Source organism: Zingiber officinale, chromosome 3B (assembly GCF_018446385.1).
Source record: "Zingiber officinale cultivar Zhangliang chromosome 3B, Zo_v1.1, whole genome shotgun sequence".
NCBI classification, from domain to species: domain Eukaryota; kingdom Viridiplantae; phylum Streptophyta; class Magnoliopsida; order Zingiberales; family Zingiberaceae; genus Zingiber; species Zingiber officinale.
The window spans coordinates 122,773,692-122,792,149 of NC_055991.1; the positions used below are offsets into that span (position 1 = coordinate 122,773,692).

Genomic DNA, 18,458 nt, shown 5'->3' on the forward strand with positions numbered 1-18,458 from the left:
TAAATTAATTAAAATTCTAGTTACCTCCTTGTCCGTCTCCGATTGCTCCCTTTGCTCTTCGGTCCAATATCGATGTCAGAGACGTTTTCCCTTCTTGTCCGTTGGAGCTTTAAACGGTTCCTCCAACGCAATCCATTGATTCTAATTCATTTGGAACCACATCTCCATGTGCTTCCTCCAATAGTCAAAGTCCTCACGCTCGTATGGAGGTGGGATTCAGATGCCCCATCCGAGAGGTCCCTCCGACTCCATCTTCTTCCTCTAGCTACTCTCTTGGCGATTAGTCCAACAAGAGCTTACCTAGCTCTGATATCACTTGTTGGGACCTTGACGTCCGCTAGAGGGGGGGTGAATAGCGTCTCACCTAAATCGTCACTTACTACACTTGTTAGTACGCAGCGAAAAATAAAATACAAACTAACAAGAAGAAAGCTAAACCCTATGAACAATAAGGAAAGACAATAAATAAAAAACAAACCGTAACACAAGGTATTTACGTGGTTCGGAGAATTGAGCTGTGACTATGATTGAGGGGTCATGCAACCCCACGACAATGCTGAAGTCACACGAGCTTGCGAGTGCTGACGAATTTAATTTTTTTAAAATTAAACTTAGATTAATTATTTTAATCAATTCCTAATTATGTCCTAATAAAATTATTTAATTAATTTTATATTTTATTTATTTTAATTTAAAAATTATAATAAAATTCTTATTTTTTATCTATTTTATATTTTTTTAAGATTATTTTTATATTATATATATTTTAAATATTTATATTAAATATTTTATTTTTTAATTAATATATTTTATATTTAAAAAATACTAAAACTATATCTACATAGTACGATATGATATCAAAACTATATCATTCCGATCCAACACCGAAATACCAAAATCTCAACACGAATCAAAATTTTAAACCAGCACCGAAATACCGAAATACTAAAATCTCGACACGAATCAAAATTTTAAACCTTGCCTATGATCATACAATGACAAAGAATGACAGAATGGCAAAGAAAACGCTGTGATAAAATCTAGTGTTATTTAGATTAGCCAAGTTTTGCTAGATGCTCAGCATCTGGAAATCAAAGTCTTACATGAGAAACATCTAAACCACTTATGGATGATAACATTTACTGGTCTCTACCAGGCAAGTCTCTTCCTGGATAAACAGGAGCCCCTCCTTGATAACCCTCTCCGCCTTGTTGATTATTTTGGTTGCCTCCTTGGTATCTAGAGTTAGGAGGCTGATAACCTGAAGCAACACCTTGCCCTTGATAAGGCTGCTGATTAAAGCCCTGATGACCACCAGGGTTGCCTCCTTGATATGCAGGGGCACCTCCCTGGTAGCCACCAGGATAAGTATTGGTAGGCATAGAACTGCCTCCTTGGTAACCACTAAGGTTGCCTCCTTGATAACCAGTGTCCGGCCCAGGACGAGCAGAACTACCTCCTTGAAAATTAACTTGATATCCAGTGGGTGGTCCAGCAGGATTGCCTCTTGGATAACCAGGGCTGCTTCCAGTGGGTGGTCGAGTAACATTGTTTACCGGATAACCAGGGCCGCTTCCACCACTATCCAGGCCACCACCAGGTACATTGTTTGGAGAAAAACCACCCTGATATCCTTGGTCACTCTGGTAACCAGGACCTCCCGGCCCTCTTTGAAATCCTTGGGAACCTCCTTGGTAGTTAGGGACATAGCCACCCTGTTGGCTATGTGCATTAGGTGGCATTTGACTTTGGAAGTTTGGAGTGGCGGTACCATCTCTCCCAGGCGGCGGAGCTTGGAAAGTATGTTGTGCAGTATTCTGTGAAGGAATATTTTGGAATTCCTGATTTTGAACCGGAGGAGCCTCTCTATTTTGGAAATTCTGCATATTTTCTCTTCTCCTCTCAAAGTTCCTTGAGCGATCAAAATTGCGAGGCCTATCATTTCGCCTAGACCTCTCTTGAGCACGTGCATTGTTCCTGACCCATTCTTCATGGTATTTCGGATCATAAGGAACAGCTTTTCCATCGATGAATGGTTCTCCTGCATAAGAAATTCAAACGCCAAAGTCAAGCACAGAATAAGCATAGTGTTATTCTGAAAGGCACCCTAAACATCAAATTTGTAGTAGTAATATCCATGTAAAATCCCAAGCTCCAAAATGAATAAGATCAAGCCACTACAACAAGCAAAATCCAATAGAAAATCTTAATGATTAACTGATCTGTAGTCCAACCTATAATGTAACCTTTTAAGTCATCAAGTGAGGCATGATTATAAGGAACCAAAATCATTGGACCTTCACAAATGAAACAAATAACAGTAATACATTAGTATTTATTATATGCTCAGGTAATAAGCACAATTTATGCAATAAATTAGTATTTAGGGTTCATATGCTTCTAGATTCAGCCATTCAATCATTTTATTATAATAATACAGTTGGGACCAAAGGGGGTGAATAGTTCACTCGTTTCAATCAAGATAATTTGCAACGGAATACTTGAAACAAAGAACTCTCTAATGCTAACATAAGGATTTACATATCTACATCCTTAAGGTGATTAATCCAAAAATGCGGCCATCTCACACATACACTATGAAAAAGCTCCTTCTCGAAAACAATAAGGAGGTAAAAAAGCCTCGTACAAGCTCAAGAACAAGAATATAACTCGAAACAAGGAAACAAACACAAATACAAATCGAAACACGTTGAAACACGACTTAACACTTTGAACCTTGATTTGCTTAAACTTTTCTTGCTTTGGAATGCATTTTGAGGGTGGGAAATGCAGTAGCATTTGTCTCCCCCAAATCTCAAGAATTGGCGTTGACAGCTCTATGGAGAACGATCATCAAAAAAAAAAAAAAATCCTTTTCTAGGATTACCTCGGGCGCCTTAATCGCTTAAGCTTCCCCTTAAGCGATTACCACGTCAACCGACCATCCAATAACCTACAAAGCGACTTTTTTCGAACCCTAATCAATTATCCCAATCAATTCAAAGATCCTTAATCGATTACCCAATCAATTCTGCAACTCTCTATTCACTCGCAAAAATGTCTTAATCGATTATCCCAATCGATTCCCTCTCTTGTGACGAAAACACTACCTAATCAATGGCTGAATCGATTGGGTCAATTGATTTAACCATGTTTTTCGTGAATTCCTATTCACGAATCTCCTAGCCCTAATTGATTGGGCTCGACTCAATCGATTGACAAATTGATTCAGGCTCTTTTTGTATTCTCGCAAGGACCTCCTAATTGATTACCTAATCGATTAGCTTAGGGTCAATTGATTGCCCTGACTTGTTTAATCCAAGTCTAGAGTTCCTTTGCTCAATCTCTAATCCACCGCCACCTGTTGGGACTTCTCCGTCAAGTGTCCGTTCAATCCTTTGACCCACTTGAACTTTTCTCATTGTGCCAAGTGTTCGGTCCTCCATGACCAACTTGGATTTCCAAACACTAAATGTCTGGTCAACCTTTGACCCACCGGACTTTTCTTCTCATGCCAAGTATCCGGTCTATCTTTGACCCACCGGACTTTTCTTCTCGTGCCAAGTGTCAGTCCTCTATGACTCACTTAAACTTCCAAACACTAGGTGTCCGATCTACCTTTGACCCACCTAGATTTTCCAATGTCTGACTTCACTCACTAGGATTTTCCCACTAGATTTCACTGACTAGGGTTTTCTCACTGCCTATCTTCACCCACTAGGACTTCAAAATTATCTAGCTTCACTTACCAAGACTTTCCATCTGCTTGGCTTAACTCATCAGGACTTCTCACACCAAGTGTTCGGTTCTCCATGACCCACTTGGTTTTTCTTCTTCTGCCAACCATCCTATTAGTCTTGCCCTTGCCTAACCTCCAGTTATGACTTTCTCAGTCAACCTTGATCTATTTGACTACTCTCTCATATCAAACTGGTCAACCTTTGACCAGTGTTGAATTGCACCAACAATCTCCCAAATAGACAATTACTAAATTACACCTGCAATCTCCATATATTGTTAAACATTAAAACTCAAGTTTGAGTCAAATTAGTCAACTTTAACACAAGGACAATTGTCCTAACAATGTCCACCCTTTTGATATTTAACAATACGTTTAAATTTAGTTAACCCATTGATCCTGTATGAGAACTGCAGAGATAATGCGATGGGCACGGTGGATCGGTGGTTGACTGGTAGATGACCTTTTACTCCAGTCAACCACTGATCCACCGTGTCCAACGCATCATCTCTGTAGTTTTGGATCACCCATATTAGCCCAATTCCAACTTCATCTCATGCTCAAAGCATGGATATGAATTTCTAACTTAAACACCACATTTTCTCCCACTTTGACAAACATCAAAAACTCTCCCCCTTAAGAGTCAATTTTGTCAAAGTAACTTAATGAAAGTCTTATACCCTTCATTTTACCCTATGCTCACCCTTGAACATATATTGTATGCTCACCCTAGAGCATTCATTCATTTCAATGAAAATTCTAATCTTCTATTAAAGAACATATAAATCATGTTTTTAAAGAGAAACTCCTCCTCTAAACATGCTCCAAACTTCTATCATTGCATCAACAATAATTTGGAATTTCTAATCCTTTAGAAATATCCTTTTTCCCTACACTCAGAAAATAATATGATCTTTATTTTTACAAATTAAAATTTTTATACCATCACATGTAGGGATAGCACTTTCTTCATTCGATCCGGATGTAGAGGATTCTTCTTGCTCCGGTGCCAATGATCTACACTCCCCCTCAATCCTTGAGATGGATGCCTCTTCATCTTCATTCTCGGATGTTAAGTATCTCTCAACCGCCGAGGATATAGATGAAACAAAGCATTTCTCTCTTTGCCTTTATCGTTGCTCTCAATTGAGGATGGAAATTTATGAAGCTTCACCAATTTGCTCCATAGCTCTTTGGCATCTTCATAATCACTAATTTGACTCAAAATGTTGCTTGGCAACAAATTGATCAATAATTTGATGATTACTTTGTCATTAGCCTTACATCTCTTGATTTGTTTCACTCCAGTTGCTTCTCTTAATGAGTTTGCCTTTACTATCATTTAGAGCTTCAAATACCTCCATTAGAGCAAATCATTGCTCTATCTCCATCATGAGAAAATTTTCAATCATTGATTTCCAAAGATCAAACCTTGATAATATGAATGGTGGAGGCACCATAGTATCATATCCGAGTCCAATTCAAAAATCCATCTTGAAGTTGAGCTCTCTAGATGAAATATTTAACTTGTTGACTTTAGGCTCAATTTCTTTTTCTTTCTCTAACTCGTTGCCCTTTCCAGCAATGAGTCCAGTGAAGAGTAATTTCACTTTGATACCACTTGTTGGGATGAAAGGGGGAGGGGGGAATAGCTCGCTCGTTTTAATGAAAATGATTTGCAGCGAAATACTTGAAGCAAAGAACTCTCCAATACTAACACGAGAATTTACTTGGGATCCACCTCCTTAAGGTGACTAATCCAAGGATTCGGCTCTCTCTCACACATACATTATGAAAGAGCTCCTCGATAACAATCCAGAGGCGGAGAAACCTCGTACAAGCTCAAGAACAAGAACACAGCTCAAAACAAGAAAACAAATGCAAATACAAAATCGTACTTTAGAATACCTCTTAGAAGGTGGAAAAGATAGCAACACTTGTCTCCCCCAAATCTCAAGAATTGGTGTTGAGAGCTATATGAAAAACGGTCACGAAAAACCCTTTTCTAGGGTTACTTCGGGCGCCTTAATCGCTTAAGCATTCCTTTAAGTAATTACCACGTCAACCCACCGTCCAACAACCTACAGAACAACTCCTTTTTCAAACCCTAATCGATTGGTGAGTCATCCAAATCGATTCAGAAATCCTTAATCGATTACCCAATCAATTTTGCAACTCTATGTTCACTCGCAAAAAGACCTTAATCGATTATTCCAATCGATTCCTCACGACAAAAACACTGCCTAATCAATGGCTGAATCAAGTGGGTCAATCGATTCAACCTTGTATTTCGAAAATAAATTCCTCTTCGCGAATCTCCTGGCCCTAATTGATTGATCCAATCAATTAGGCTCGACCCAATCGATTCACCAATCAATTTGGACCATTTTTGTGTTCTCGCAAGAACCTCGTAATCGATTGTTTAAACGATTATCTTAGGGTCAATCGATTGTTCATCCCTAACTTAATCTAAGTCTGGGACTTCTCCACCAAGTACCCCATCAATTTTTTGACCCACTTAAACTCTTCTCCTCATACAAAGTGTTTGATCCTCCATGACCCACTTGGACTTCCAAGCAACAAAGTGTCCGATAAATCTTTGACCCACTTGGACTTTTCTTCTCGTGTCAAGTGTCTGTTCCACCCACTTGGACTTTCAAACACCAGGTGTCCGATCAACCTTTGACCCACCTGGATTATTCAATGTCTGGCTTCATTCACTTTTCTCTACCCAACTTCACTTATTAGGATTTTCCCGCCTAGCTTCACTTACCAAAGATTTTTTACTACCTGACTTCACTCACCAAGGTTCTCTCACTACTTAGTTTCACTCATGATTTCACTCACCAAGACTTTCTATCTGTCTGACTTCACTCATTAGGACTTTTCACATCAACTGTCTGATCCTCCATGACCCATTTGGTTTTTCTTCTTATGCTAACCATCCCGTTTTTGCCCTTGCCTAACCTCCAATTATGACTTTCCTAGTCCAATATCCAGTCAACTTGACCTACTTGACTACTCTCTCACATCAAACTAGTCAACCTTTGACCCGTGGAGAATTGCACCAACAATCTCTCAAATGGACAATTACAACTGCAATCTCTATATATTGTTAATCATCAAAACTCATGTTTAAGTCAAATTGGTCAACTTAACCCAAGGACAATTGCACTAACAAATACGACAGTAAACTCCTTGGCCTCCCTATAGCACCAACAATGTTAACAACTTAGCTTCCGTGTACTACTGTGACAAAGTAGCTTCCTTGGACTCCCTATTACATATTGGCTGTCATGTGAAGTGATGGATAATAATTGCTTTCCTAACAACTAAATAAATTGTGATGCAGATTTTTCCTTCGTAGGGACATGTCAACTGAACTTTACAAAAATCCAAACTACCAAGAAACATCATGACTACAATCAACAATGCCAACAACATTATGATATTGAATCATAAATTTTTAACTGGAAATGGTTGCGTTGTAAAGAACAGTATACATTCATAAACATAGGCAACATAAATTGCCAAAGAGTAGTGAAAGAGAAAGGCATTGCCCTCACCTCCATAATCTTTGTTCTTTACATCCAAATATGAATCAGGAAGAACCCAGCGGACTTTTGACAAAGCTGAAGTTGGAATACACAAAAAAATTCAATTTATTATGCTGTCATATATTGCCAAACATTAACATTATTAAGATAAATAGACATACGCTTGATCTTATACGAAATTTCTTCAGAAACCTTACAACCAAAAGCAAAATAATGCTTGGTAGAAACTGAATATATTGACATTCTTGCTTCCTCTTCACTGTAACACCAGACCAGTTAGCAGAATGAAACACAGGAAACAAATTTAACAAAGTGGTACAAAGTAGAGCATGCCTGATTCAACTAAAAAGTGATGCACACAAAAAGAAAACTAAATATATGATCAGAAAGAGACAAAGGGCCATCTATAACATAATGATTGAAACAAAAAAAAATTGAAAATTAAAGCACATGGGCAAAAAATTATAAGGAAACATTTCAACGTTAACAGTTGACATAATTTCCATTGTATCAAAAAACACAAAGATGTAATCCTAGAAAACAAAGGCATCTTGCACCTGCTAATTTTAGCTTTAATCCGATGCAAGATAAATCAAATATATTATCAACTAACCTAAAAAAATCTAAATGGCAAAGGAACAAGTTCAAACAGACAAATAACTTCAGCATTATCACACAGTAATTATGTGTTTAATGGGGAGAGAGGAATCAGAACGGAAAAAAGAAATATACGAGAGATAAGAAAAAAAATAAATTGTCTTTGATATCATCTGACAGAAAATTAAAGAAACAAGAATTGATAGTTTTCGTCTATAGAACACAGCAAAAAATAAAGAGAAAGCAACTTAAAGAAAAGCCAAGGTGACTAAATAATCTTCTACACTAAAATAAAGTGTACATAAGTGTTTATCAAAGATAGAGCTAGTTTCACCGAGTCAACCGAGAAAGAAAAACTAACCTGCCAAGGACCTCCGCGAGGGTCTTGATATAGCTATCAATAATCTCGTCACGGGTGAGCGAGGGATCAGGTGGCTCCACGACGACAAGCCAGTGCTCAAAGTCGCAGCCGTCGAGGAGTATAGTCTCCTTAGGGGGTCGGTTGCTCCAGTTCGGCGACGGATCATTTAAGGATGATGTCGTGGGCCGAGTCGAGAAGCATCGCAACCCGGACCCCGCCGGACGAAGGCGAACCGAGCAGCCTGCAGGAACCGCAGCAAGGAGGGGGCGGAGGCGGGGCAAAGGAGAAGCGCCGGTTAGGGAGAGACTCCGAGGTGGAAAGCAGACGGCGCGCCGCAATGCGAGAAAGAAGGCTCGGCCGGCCATGGAAGCGAGGCGGAAAACCCTAGAGGGCGAAATCGCTGGAACAGGTTACCCGAGGGTTGGGTTTTATAGTGAGTGAGGTAGTCGGCGGTTCGTGAGAACCGAAGGTTCGACCGAGGCATGAACCGTTCCATTGCTCCAATCTTATTAATGAAACACAAATAGAGTAGGAAGCCGAAGCATCCTCAAAATATTCCATTATATTAATTATCTTTATACTGACTGATCTAATTGTATATCAGCAATTACACTTCCACACTTATTCCAATCTAATGCTCCAATCTTATTATCCAAATTAGTTGTTGTGTCTTCTGTATTATTTGGGAAATAGTTCAATAAAAATAATAAAAAAGCTGAACGATGCAGCTGCACATGCGTACGCAGAAAACTAAACTTGCTAAAGCATTCCCACAGTTGATAGGATTAACCAGTAAATCCTACCATCTTAACTAGAATATTACTAGTTTATTATCTTTCTGATATATATCACTGCCTACACACTCCTCTGCAGCATTTCCTGATACCTCTTGAAGGATTCCAGCTTCTGCAACTTTATTTGCTTGCGAAACCTTTTTATAAACACATCTGCAACATGGTCGATCTCGTCTTCTAGACTGAACTCCGTGCCACCCTCCTCCTTTGCATTCCTCACGAATTCAATAACAGATCCGTTGGCGTCGCCGAGCTCAATCTCTTCCTCATCATCTTCGTCTTCCAACTTAAAGAGTGAGTGCCTCAGATCAGGGTAGTTATCGTCGTCGTCGTCGTAATCAGAATACCCCTCAGGTTCTGTGATGTGGGATGGGCTTGTCGGCTCCGCATCGTCGTCGACCTGGGAAGAAGGATAGGCCATGATCGCCTTGTTGTGTTCCTCAGCAAAATGCGCATCATCTCCTTGGCCCTTCGCTTGGCTGCTAATCAGTGCATGGATCTTGTGGTTGATCGCTTTCATCAGCACCTTCTTGTTGTGGAGCAGTCCCAAAACCAGGAGCCTGGTCTTGAACCCGCTAGTTTTGCTCTTCAGTGCCATCGTCTTCGCCTTCACCATGCCGACGACAACCAAAAATATGTTCTTCAAGAAGGAAGAAGCCCGGATCTTCATTGCTTATATTCAGAGCTATATCAGAATCAAATGGATAGATGGGAAGAACATAAACGAGAGAAGTTTTCTGAACAACAAGCCTTGAAAGTGAATGGTTCGGCATGGGCTATGTCCTGGGGGATACCAAGGCCCTTTATAGGGCAACTCGTGCTAACTTGACTGGGACTGAAGGAGACTTAATGGCTAAGAAATGCGACACAACTTTGAAGAAAGTGAAAGGTAAATTAAAAACAAAAAAAAAAGCAGGAAAAGTGGGAGAAAGCATCGTTGGCACGCGAAAAAGAACATTAAAAGGCTTTGGTCATTTGATTGAGCCCAAGTCATTAAAGATTTTTTGTTTCTTTCTCTCATCATTGTGAGTTTAATGAGTGCATAGCTCTGTTTCTTTTATGATTCCTCACCCTTCAATGCCTTAATTGTGATGGTAAACTTTTGCCAAGCTGTTAGGCATTATCATTGAACCAACTTTCGTATGCTATGGCTAAATTCATTCAGTGAAATGTATGCAGCACCTATGATCATACAATGGCAAAGAATTTGACAGAATGGTGACAGTAGGTGTAGGGGTTACAATCCAGTCTTATGTGGATTAGCCAAGTTTTGATATATGCTCAGCTAGACCTACTTTACTTTTTGCAATGCTCGAGTATGGGTCTAGATAGGACTGTAACCTAAAGTTTGTAAAGGCCCACCCAATCCTATCCGCGTGCGTCAACGTCGACAGATGAATTATCAGTGAATTGGCTCCGTTGCAAATTAATCGTCAATCGCCAAATGGCGATGAGGATGATGACCTAGTTGGGAGCTGGACAGAAAAAAATAACAAGAAGAGAATTAGAATGGCAGTAAGTGATTTCTGGCACAATCATTCCAATGCTTAAGTTAGAGAATGAAGAAAATGAATAATAGGATTTTGATATATGTAGTGGTGCATATGTGTTTGCGTCCTTAGAGATTGAAAAGGACCATCTTTTATAGTGAGAAAGTAAACATTTTCCTTTCATTCCGATATTCATATTGTCATTATTTAATTTCTTAAATAATACAAGATTTATTTTTTACTGTTGTCTTTTTCCTAAAATTGCTAAGATTGACAGACTTTTTTCTTCTGTTCTTATTTTTATGCTGTCATTATTTAATTTCTTAAATAATATAAAATTTATTCATACAGCTTTCTGTTGGAGTGTATACTGAAAGCCTAAGTTTTGTAAACATTCATTATGAATAAAGAATCACATTTGGTCTAATTATCTACATTTGTTTGTAGTTGTTCATTTAATTTATATTGTAGATAACATAGTATGTGGTGTCACATACAGAAGATGATGTTATCAGTACCTTATAAATTATAAACAGTAGCTCACGACCAGAATGGAAAGGAACAAACCATTAGAAGGTCGTAGTGTAATTAGGTATTAGTTTATCTTGACTATATAATTACACTAGTACACTCAGAGTGTATTGAGTAGGACCATTTGAGGTCGTTTCTTTTATACTGACTTTATAAAGGAACAAAGACCTCGGTTATTATGGAAGTGTGTGCTCTTAATCCTAATATAATAACAAGCGCATATATTTGATATTTATTTCTTTAATTTATCAATGGGTGAGATTTAGTTCGATGAATCAATAAGCCCGATAAATTGGAAATGATATCACTTATAGTGTGTGTTGTTGATTATAGAAGGAAACTGTGTCCTAGAGATACTAGGTTGATAATGTCCCAAGAGGAGCTCATAAGGATTGTCATGTTAAACCCTGCAGGTGGACTTGATGATAAGGTTGAGTGGTACTACTCTTGGATTAAGATATTAATTAAATGAGTTGTCAGTAACTCACTTAATTAGTGGACATTCGACATCTTAAACACAGGGAGACTAACACACTCATAATAAGAAGGAGCCCAAAAATGTAATTTGGGATTGGTGCGGTAGTTCAATAATAGTTCTCTAGTGGAATGAATTATTATTGATAAAATTAAGTTGTGTGTTCGGGGCGAACACGGGATGCTTAATTTTATCGGGAGACCAAAACCAATTCCTCCTCTCGGTCCCTATCGTAGCCTCTTATTTATAGAGTACTATACCCACCTATACCCACCTTCTATACCCACCTAAAGGGGGTCGGTCAAGCTAGCTTGAACCCAAGCTAGAGGGGGCCGGCCATATTAAATTTAAAAGAATTTTAATTTTAATTTTTATGTGGAAGATATAATTTAAAGAGAATTAAAAATAAAATATCTCTCTTGTAAAAGATCTACAAAAGATTAAAGAAAGAGATTAGATCTCTTTCCTTATTTGTAGATTGGAGAGATGTTTTATTTTCTCTTTAAAAATTATTCACATGTTGATAAAATTAAAATTATAGAAATTTCCTTTTATCAGCCATGAAGAGATTTTAAAGAGAAATTTTATTTTTTAAAATTTCCGGAAACAAATTAGGAAGTTTTAATTGTTGATTAAAACTTGTCCAATTTGTTCTCCAATGATGTGGCCGGCCATTGAAGTTTGATTTGGAAAATTTATTTTATTTTTCTAAATTAAATCATGTCAAGGAAATTGAGGAAATTTTATTGTAATTAAATTTTCTAATTTGCCTAGGCCAAGGAATATAAAAGAAGGGGTAAGGGTGCCTTCATGGGATAACCCTTATTATTTCTCTTCCTCTCTTATTCTTTGGTGTGGCCGGCCAACACCCTTTCCCTCTCTTCTTCTTGTGGTGGCCGAACCTCTCCCTCTCCCTTGGAGCTCTTGTGGTGGCCGGATACTACTCGGAGAAGAAGAAGAAGAAGGAGAAAAAGCTAGCATCTCTTGGAGCTTGGTTAGTGTTTTGATTTTCTTCCTTGGTGAAGCTTCCTCTTTGTTGGCCGAACCTAGCTAGGAGGAGAAGAAGGTGATTGGTGGTTTCTCGTCTCGGAAGATCGTTGCCCACACAACGTTCGAGGTTAGAAGAGGAATACGGTAAAAGATCAAGAGGTCTTTCTAGAAGGTATAACTAGTAGTTTTTCCTTTTCCGCATCATGCTAGTTATTTATGGAAATAATACCAAATACAAAAGGCTTACGTTCTAGAATTTCGAATATGTTTTTCGAAGTTGTGTTCTTTTGTTTCTTTCTTTTCCTTGTGATTTGATTGTTCTTTTTGGTTCACCTAAAGTTATTTTAGGAAATTAAATATTAGCTTTCTATTAAAGGTTTTGTCTAGTCGGTGGTGGTTGCTCCCATATCCAAGAAGGTCATGTGCCTCGCCACGTCAGTACTGGGAACCTTTTATGGAAATTAATATTTAATGGAATTAATAACTTAAGGAGACTTGGGTCGAACGTGTTAAGTTCCGCAGGAGATCCAAGTCAAAACCTAAAAGAACAAATAGATTAAGTTTTGGATCAAACGTGTTAAGTTCCGCAGGCGATTCAAAATTTAATTTAAAAGAACACATGGTAGCTAGGAAAAGGTTCAGACCTTTGTACAAAATTTTTGTACAGTGGAACCTATAGGTTTTCCGAGTAGCAACCAACACTTCCTTCTTCTTAACTCGGGTTTGTGCAATGGTTATTATTTTCTTGAAACAGTCTTTTATCTTTCATTGTTGAAAAGACGGGCTAGGTAGTCCGAAGACCTAAAGAAGTTATATAACTGGGAGACCCGAGAGGCTAAATAGTCAGAAGGTTCGAGAGTTTAGGTAGTCAAGATACCCAAGAGGCTAAGTAATTGGGAGACCCAAGAGGCTAAGGAGCCAAGACGTCCAAGTAATTAAACATCAATTTATAAGGACGAATGCATGTTGAGTTTTGGGGGACCCGACCCCCTCCCAATATATATATTCCCTCCCCTAAATTATTTTTTTAGTATTTATATTATATATGCTCCTGCCCCAAAACGTAAAATTGAAACATTATGTTTTAAAAATAAAATTTACAAATTAAAATATAAAAATAGTATAAATTATAAAAACAAATATGAAGAAAAGCCCTATTACAACTCATTGTCTTCTTCGCCTGAAGATCCAACTTGAAGATAAAGAAAATTCTTCATAAATGAACATTAAGAGTACCAATAAAGGGAGAGCAACATTAGAGGAAAGCAGCTCTATAGGAGAAGCATCAGAAGTCGACAAGGTAAGTCAGGTACGGTCTCTACCTCCTGACCAATTATTTAATTTGATAAAAATGTTGTTGAAAGATTCTTGTAAATCAGAAACAGAAAATAAAAAATTATTAACATAGAATAATGAGTTAAAAGAAACTCTTGCAACAACTCATCAATTAGAGGATTTCGATAAACTAAAAACAGAAAATGAAATGTTAAAGGAACATACACAAACTTTAAAAATTTCTGCATGTTCAAAATTCTCTGCTTCGAATTTTAGAAATTATTATAGAATAAAATAAAATTTTAAATATCATAATGGGCAAATTAGAAAATTGTCAAAAACCTAAAAATTTCTTATTAATCCGATAAAATGGAATATATTTTGGATTCCAAGATCATGCTTGTATTTTTTTGCAATTGATTTTTTTTAAAACTACAAAATTCCTTTTGAGTTTAATTATTATTCGAAATTAATTTGATCCCAATTGTTTTTAGAAAGAGGAAATCAATATTTATCTATAGAAAAATCTTAATATTTGAATTTTATTATTCAAAATTTCCAAGAGTTATCCCTGCTAACTAAGAAAACTTTTCTAAAAATATTTTGAGCTATTTATCTAAATACAATTTTTTTAAGAATTTTTAAATTATAAATCTTGAAAATGTATTTCCTTTTGTCAAAATGCATGCTCTATACATTTTTAAGAAAATATTTTAAGATTTCCAAAATTATTTTAAGGCTTTTAATTACAATTTTTTTCTCTTAAACTTGTGTTTATGATTCATCAAATATTTTAAGTCATTTTAACCTTATAAATTCAGAATTTTATTTGTTAAACGACTTAAAATTCTTAATAAGCTGCCCTTAGACTTTTGAAGTACCCTACTTTTTTATGTGATCAAAGGGGGAAAAGGGAAGATTAAGTCTAGGGGAAGGTAATTTAAATTTTTTCAATTTTTGCACTTTGTTGCAAAATTTATTGCTTTTACTTTATATTGGTTTACCTTAACTTAACTTAGGTTGTTCACATCAAAAAGGGAGAGATTGTTGGTACCCCAAGGTAGTTTTGATGTGATCAAACAAGTTAAATTAGGTCATGTTATATTTAACCTTGTGTCTAAGTGTACAGGAACTTAGGAGCACAGGGCGTTGAGAGAAAAACGTAGCTAGTGAGAAGGACGTCATGGGAGAGAGTCGACGAGCTCAGTGCGTCTGAGAGGCGAGGTGCTGCAAAAGAATACACCGGCGGACGAGAAGGGAGCGTGCGGTATTTTTGAGGGACGAGAACCGGAGTAGAAGATTGCTCAAGGAGCAAAAGACGCATCTGTCCGATGGACGAAAAGCTGTGGAAGAGTACGCTGGCAGACAAGAAGGAAGCAAGCAGCGATTCCGAGGGACGAGAAGCTAGAGCGTAAGTTTGTTCAAGAAAGCCGAAAGTTAGATTCGGGTGGCCCTATTCTGGATGGCCAAAATCACTCAAGCGAGCGAAGCTGGAGCGGAAGACCTGGACCGAGGCTAGCGAACCCCGAAGGAGGCTCAGACCAAAAGTCAGCAAAAGGTTGACTTCTGATGCCCGGGACTAGACCCGACCCCGGGCCGAGTCTGGCCCGGACCCGGCCCGGGCCCGTAACCGGGTCAACGGGCCGGTTGCCCGTTGACCCGGTTCGTCGGGTCGAACCGGAACTGGCCCGGCAAGTTGCCGGTTCATTCGGATGTAAAGCCGTTGAACCGCGGTTCGTTTTTTTTTGTGGTTCTAAACCGTTTTGGGGGGATATTTTTTTAGGTATTTTTTAACGGTTAAGATCATTTGATCATTTTTAAATTAATAACTATGATTTAGTGTCTGTTACTATCCAAACTCTATAAATAAAGAGTCCATTTCATCGTTTCCACATCTATTTTCTTTGCTCTCATTCTCAATTTCGCATTCTCTACATATTTTTGACTCCAAGTCTCTATTTCTATGTACTTTAATTTCCAACTTTCAACTACAATGGAAGGAGACAGTCGAGGTTCATTATCTCGATCTTGGAGAGGAAAGGAAATAGTGAATCTGCATGAAAACTCCAACATTCAATCCATCGATAATAAGAATGAGGATCTTCCGACATCCGAAATATAAGGAAGTACTGATGCAAAAATTCCTCCTCTAAAATCTTCTATTTTTACTAATCATTTTGAGAATGTCACTCTTCCAGTGGAAGAAATGCGTGCAAAATGTAAACACTGCAATGCTTCCTACAAATTCCAAGCCGGCGGCGGCTATGGGTCGTTGAAACGACATGTAGAAACGAAGCACCCGACGGAATATGGACTCGACCGTTCTCAAACACAATTATCAAGATTTTCTTCAACTAGCGGTAGTACCGATTCCGGTTTATTTTATATTCGGATAATAAATTAAGAGAATCATTAGCTAAATTTGTTTCCGTAGAACATCTTTCTTTTAGTTTTGGATCTAAATGCACATTTGAAGATTTTGTAAAGAATCTCTTAATCCATGTGCTAAACGTGTTCCTAGGACTACACTTACTCGTACAATTAAAAATTAGTAAAACAAGGAAAAAGAATTTAATTGATGAATTTAGTAAATTAGATAATAAAGTTTCTTTATGTTCCGATATTTGGAGTGATCATTGGCAAACACATTCGTATATGGGTGTGACTTGCCATTGGATCGATAACTCTTGGAATATCCAAAAAGATTATTAGCTTATAGAGTTTTTGATGAATCACATAATGCTCATAATATCGCATAATTATTATGTTTAATTTTAGAAGAATATGGTTTAACTCATAAAATATTTTCAATATCATTAGATAATGCTAGTTCTAATACCGCTTGTATAGATGATCTAAAATTTGTTTGTCAACCTATTATTGGAGGTTTATTTTTTCATATTCGTTGTGTATGCCATGTTTTAAATTTATGTGTTCAAGATGGTTTAAAATTTTAGAAAGTTATATTAAACCAATTAGAATTGCAATTTCTTATTTATGGTCTCATCCATCTATAATGAAACAATGGGGTAGGTTTTGTAAAATTAATGGAATGAGACCTAAAAATTTCCGTGATGTACCAACACGTTGGAATTCAACATACCAATTATTACAAGATTCATTTCAATATAAAGAATTATTATGTTCATTTTTGCACAAAACACTAATGCTAATATATATTTATTTTCACAACAATGGAATATTTGTAGTAGTATTTGTGAAATTTTAAAAGTATTTAATGATGCAACCGAACAACTTTCCGGTGTTTATTATCCTATGCTCAATTAGTTTTAGAAAATTTTTCTAATATAGTATTAGTTTTAAATGAACATATTAATAATGAATCTTTATCTCCTTGCATCTTAGCTATGAAAACTAAATGGGAAAAATATTTTTATTTAATTCCTGAAATTTATTTAATTGCATTTGCTTTAGATCCTAGATTTAAATTAGAAGTTTTACAAGAAATGTTAACTTTATATTATGATGCTTTAATTCCAATTAAAGATTCTTCTTCCCCTGATCCAGCTAATATTATATATAATGTTAGAATTTATTTATATGATATTTATAATCAATATTATGCAAAATATGGAACACAAATTAATATTTATGAAATTCAACAAACTACTAGTAGTAATTTAAAACTTACAAAAGCACAACTCTTATTAAAAGAACGGACAAAACGTCCATGGGGATCCTCGAGTTCCACACAGGAACTTGAGAATTATTTTACGACTTCTTTTGATTTTAATGAAGCAGATAGCGAAAACTTCGATATCTTAAAGTGGTAGTCACAGAAGGCTCAAAGCTTTCCCGTTCTCTCCGTGATCGCAAAAGAAATTTTAGCTTGTCCAGTGTCAACTGTTGCTGTGGAGCAGACGTTCAGTGCCGGCGGCAACATATTAGATGAACGACGATCAACTTTGTCTCCCGACTCATTGGAAGCCCAAGCATTACTGGACGATTGGACCAGAGCGGAGAAAAGAATCCAAGGAATGCAACTTTCAGATGACGAAGTTGAAGATTTTGATACTGAAGGAACAAATACGACAGGAAATGGAAGTGAATGAAAATGTAAAAGGATAAAAATGTAAAAGAACTACGTGGGCTTTGATTCCCCTAAAGGGATACGTAGGCAACTTAAATAAGTGCAAGCCCTTTTTTTAATAAATTTTAATTTCTAATTTTTAATGTTTAATGTTTAATTTTTAATTTTTATTAACATATTAATCTTGAACCGTGACGAACCGTGACGAACCGTGAACCGTAACCGTCTTGGGCGGTTAAGGTTAAGGGTCGACCTGCCTGGAACCGTCGAACCGGCGGTTCCGAACCGTCGAACCGTCGGTTCCGAACCGTGGTCAGGTCTACCCGGGACACCCGGACCAGGTCGGGTCGCCCGGATCAATCCAGGGCGCTCGGACCAGTCTGGGGTGCCCGGAGCAGGTCGGGGCGCTCGAACCAGTCAGGGGTGCCCAAAACCCGACTTTTATCGAGATCAACTTGGCTTTTGACCGTTGTGTTAGGGATAGATTTCTATCCCATTTCAGGCACATGGAACACTTCCAAGCGCCCCGAGCAGGGCTATATAAACAGTCTTACTCCCAGAAGCTCAGTAGGATAAGAAACTATGAAACAACACTTGT

General features: G+C 37.4%; 2 protein-coding genes across 2 annotated transcripts; both read right to left on the reverse strand.

The window, feature by feature from the left end:
- Positions 1-1,029: 1,029 nt before the first annotated feature.
- LOC121967536 (multiple organellar RNA editing factor 8, chloroplastic/mitochondrial-like) lies at positions 1,030-8,668 on the reverse strand. The gene is made up of 4 exons (XM_042517831.1): positions 8,255-8,668; positions 7,458-7,555; positions 7,306-7,371; positions 1,030-2,041 (listed from the first exon to the last, which is right to left on the reverse strand). The coding sequence occupies exons 1-4, from the start codon at positions 8,617-8,619 to the stop codon at positions 1,140-1,142; spliced, it is 1,431 nt and encodes a 476-aa protein (XP_042373765.1). The 5' UTR covers positions 8,620-8,668; the 3' UTR covers positions 1,030-1,139.
- A 130-nt stretch (positions 8,669-8,798) lies between these two features.
- LOC121967537 lies at positions 8,799-9,845 on the reverse strand. The gene has a single exon (XM_042517832.1). The coding sequence runs from the start codon at positions 9,716-9,718 to the stop codon at positions 9,110-9,112; it is 609 nt and encodes a 202-aa protein (XP_042373766.1). The 5' UTR covers positions 9,719-9,845; the 3' UTR covers positions 8,799-9,109.
- Positions 9,846-18,458: the final 8,613 nt, after the last annotated feature.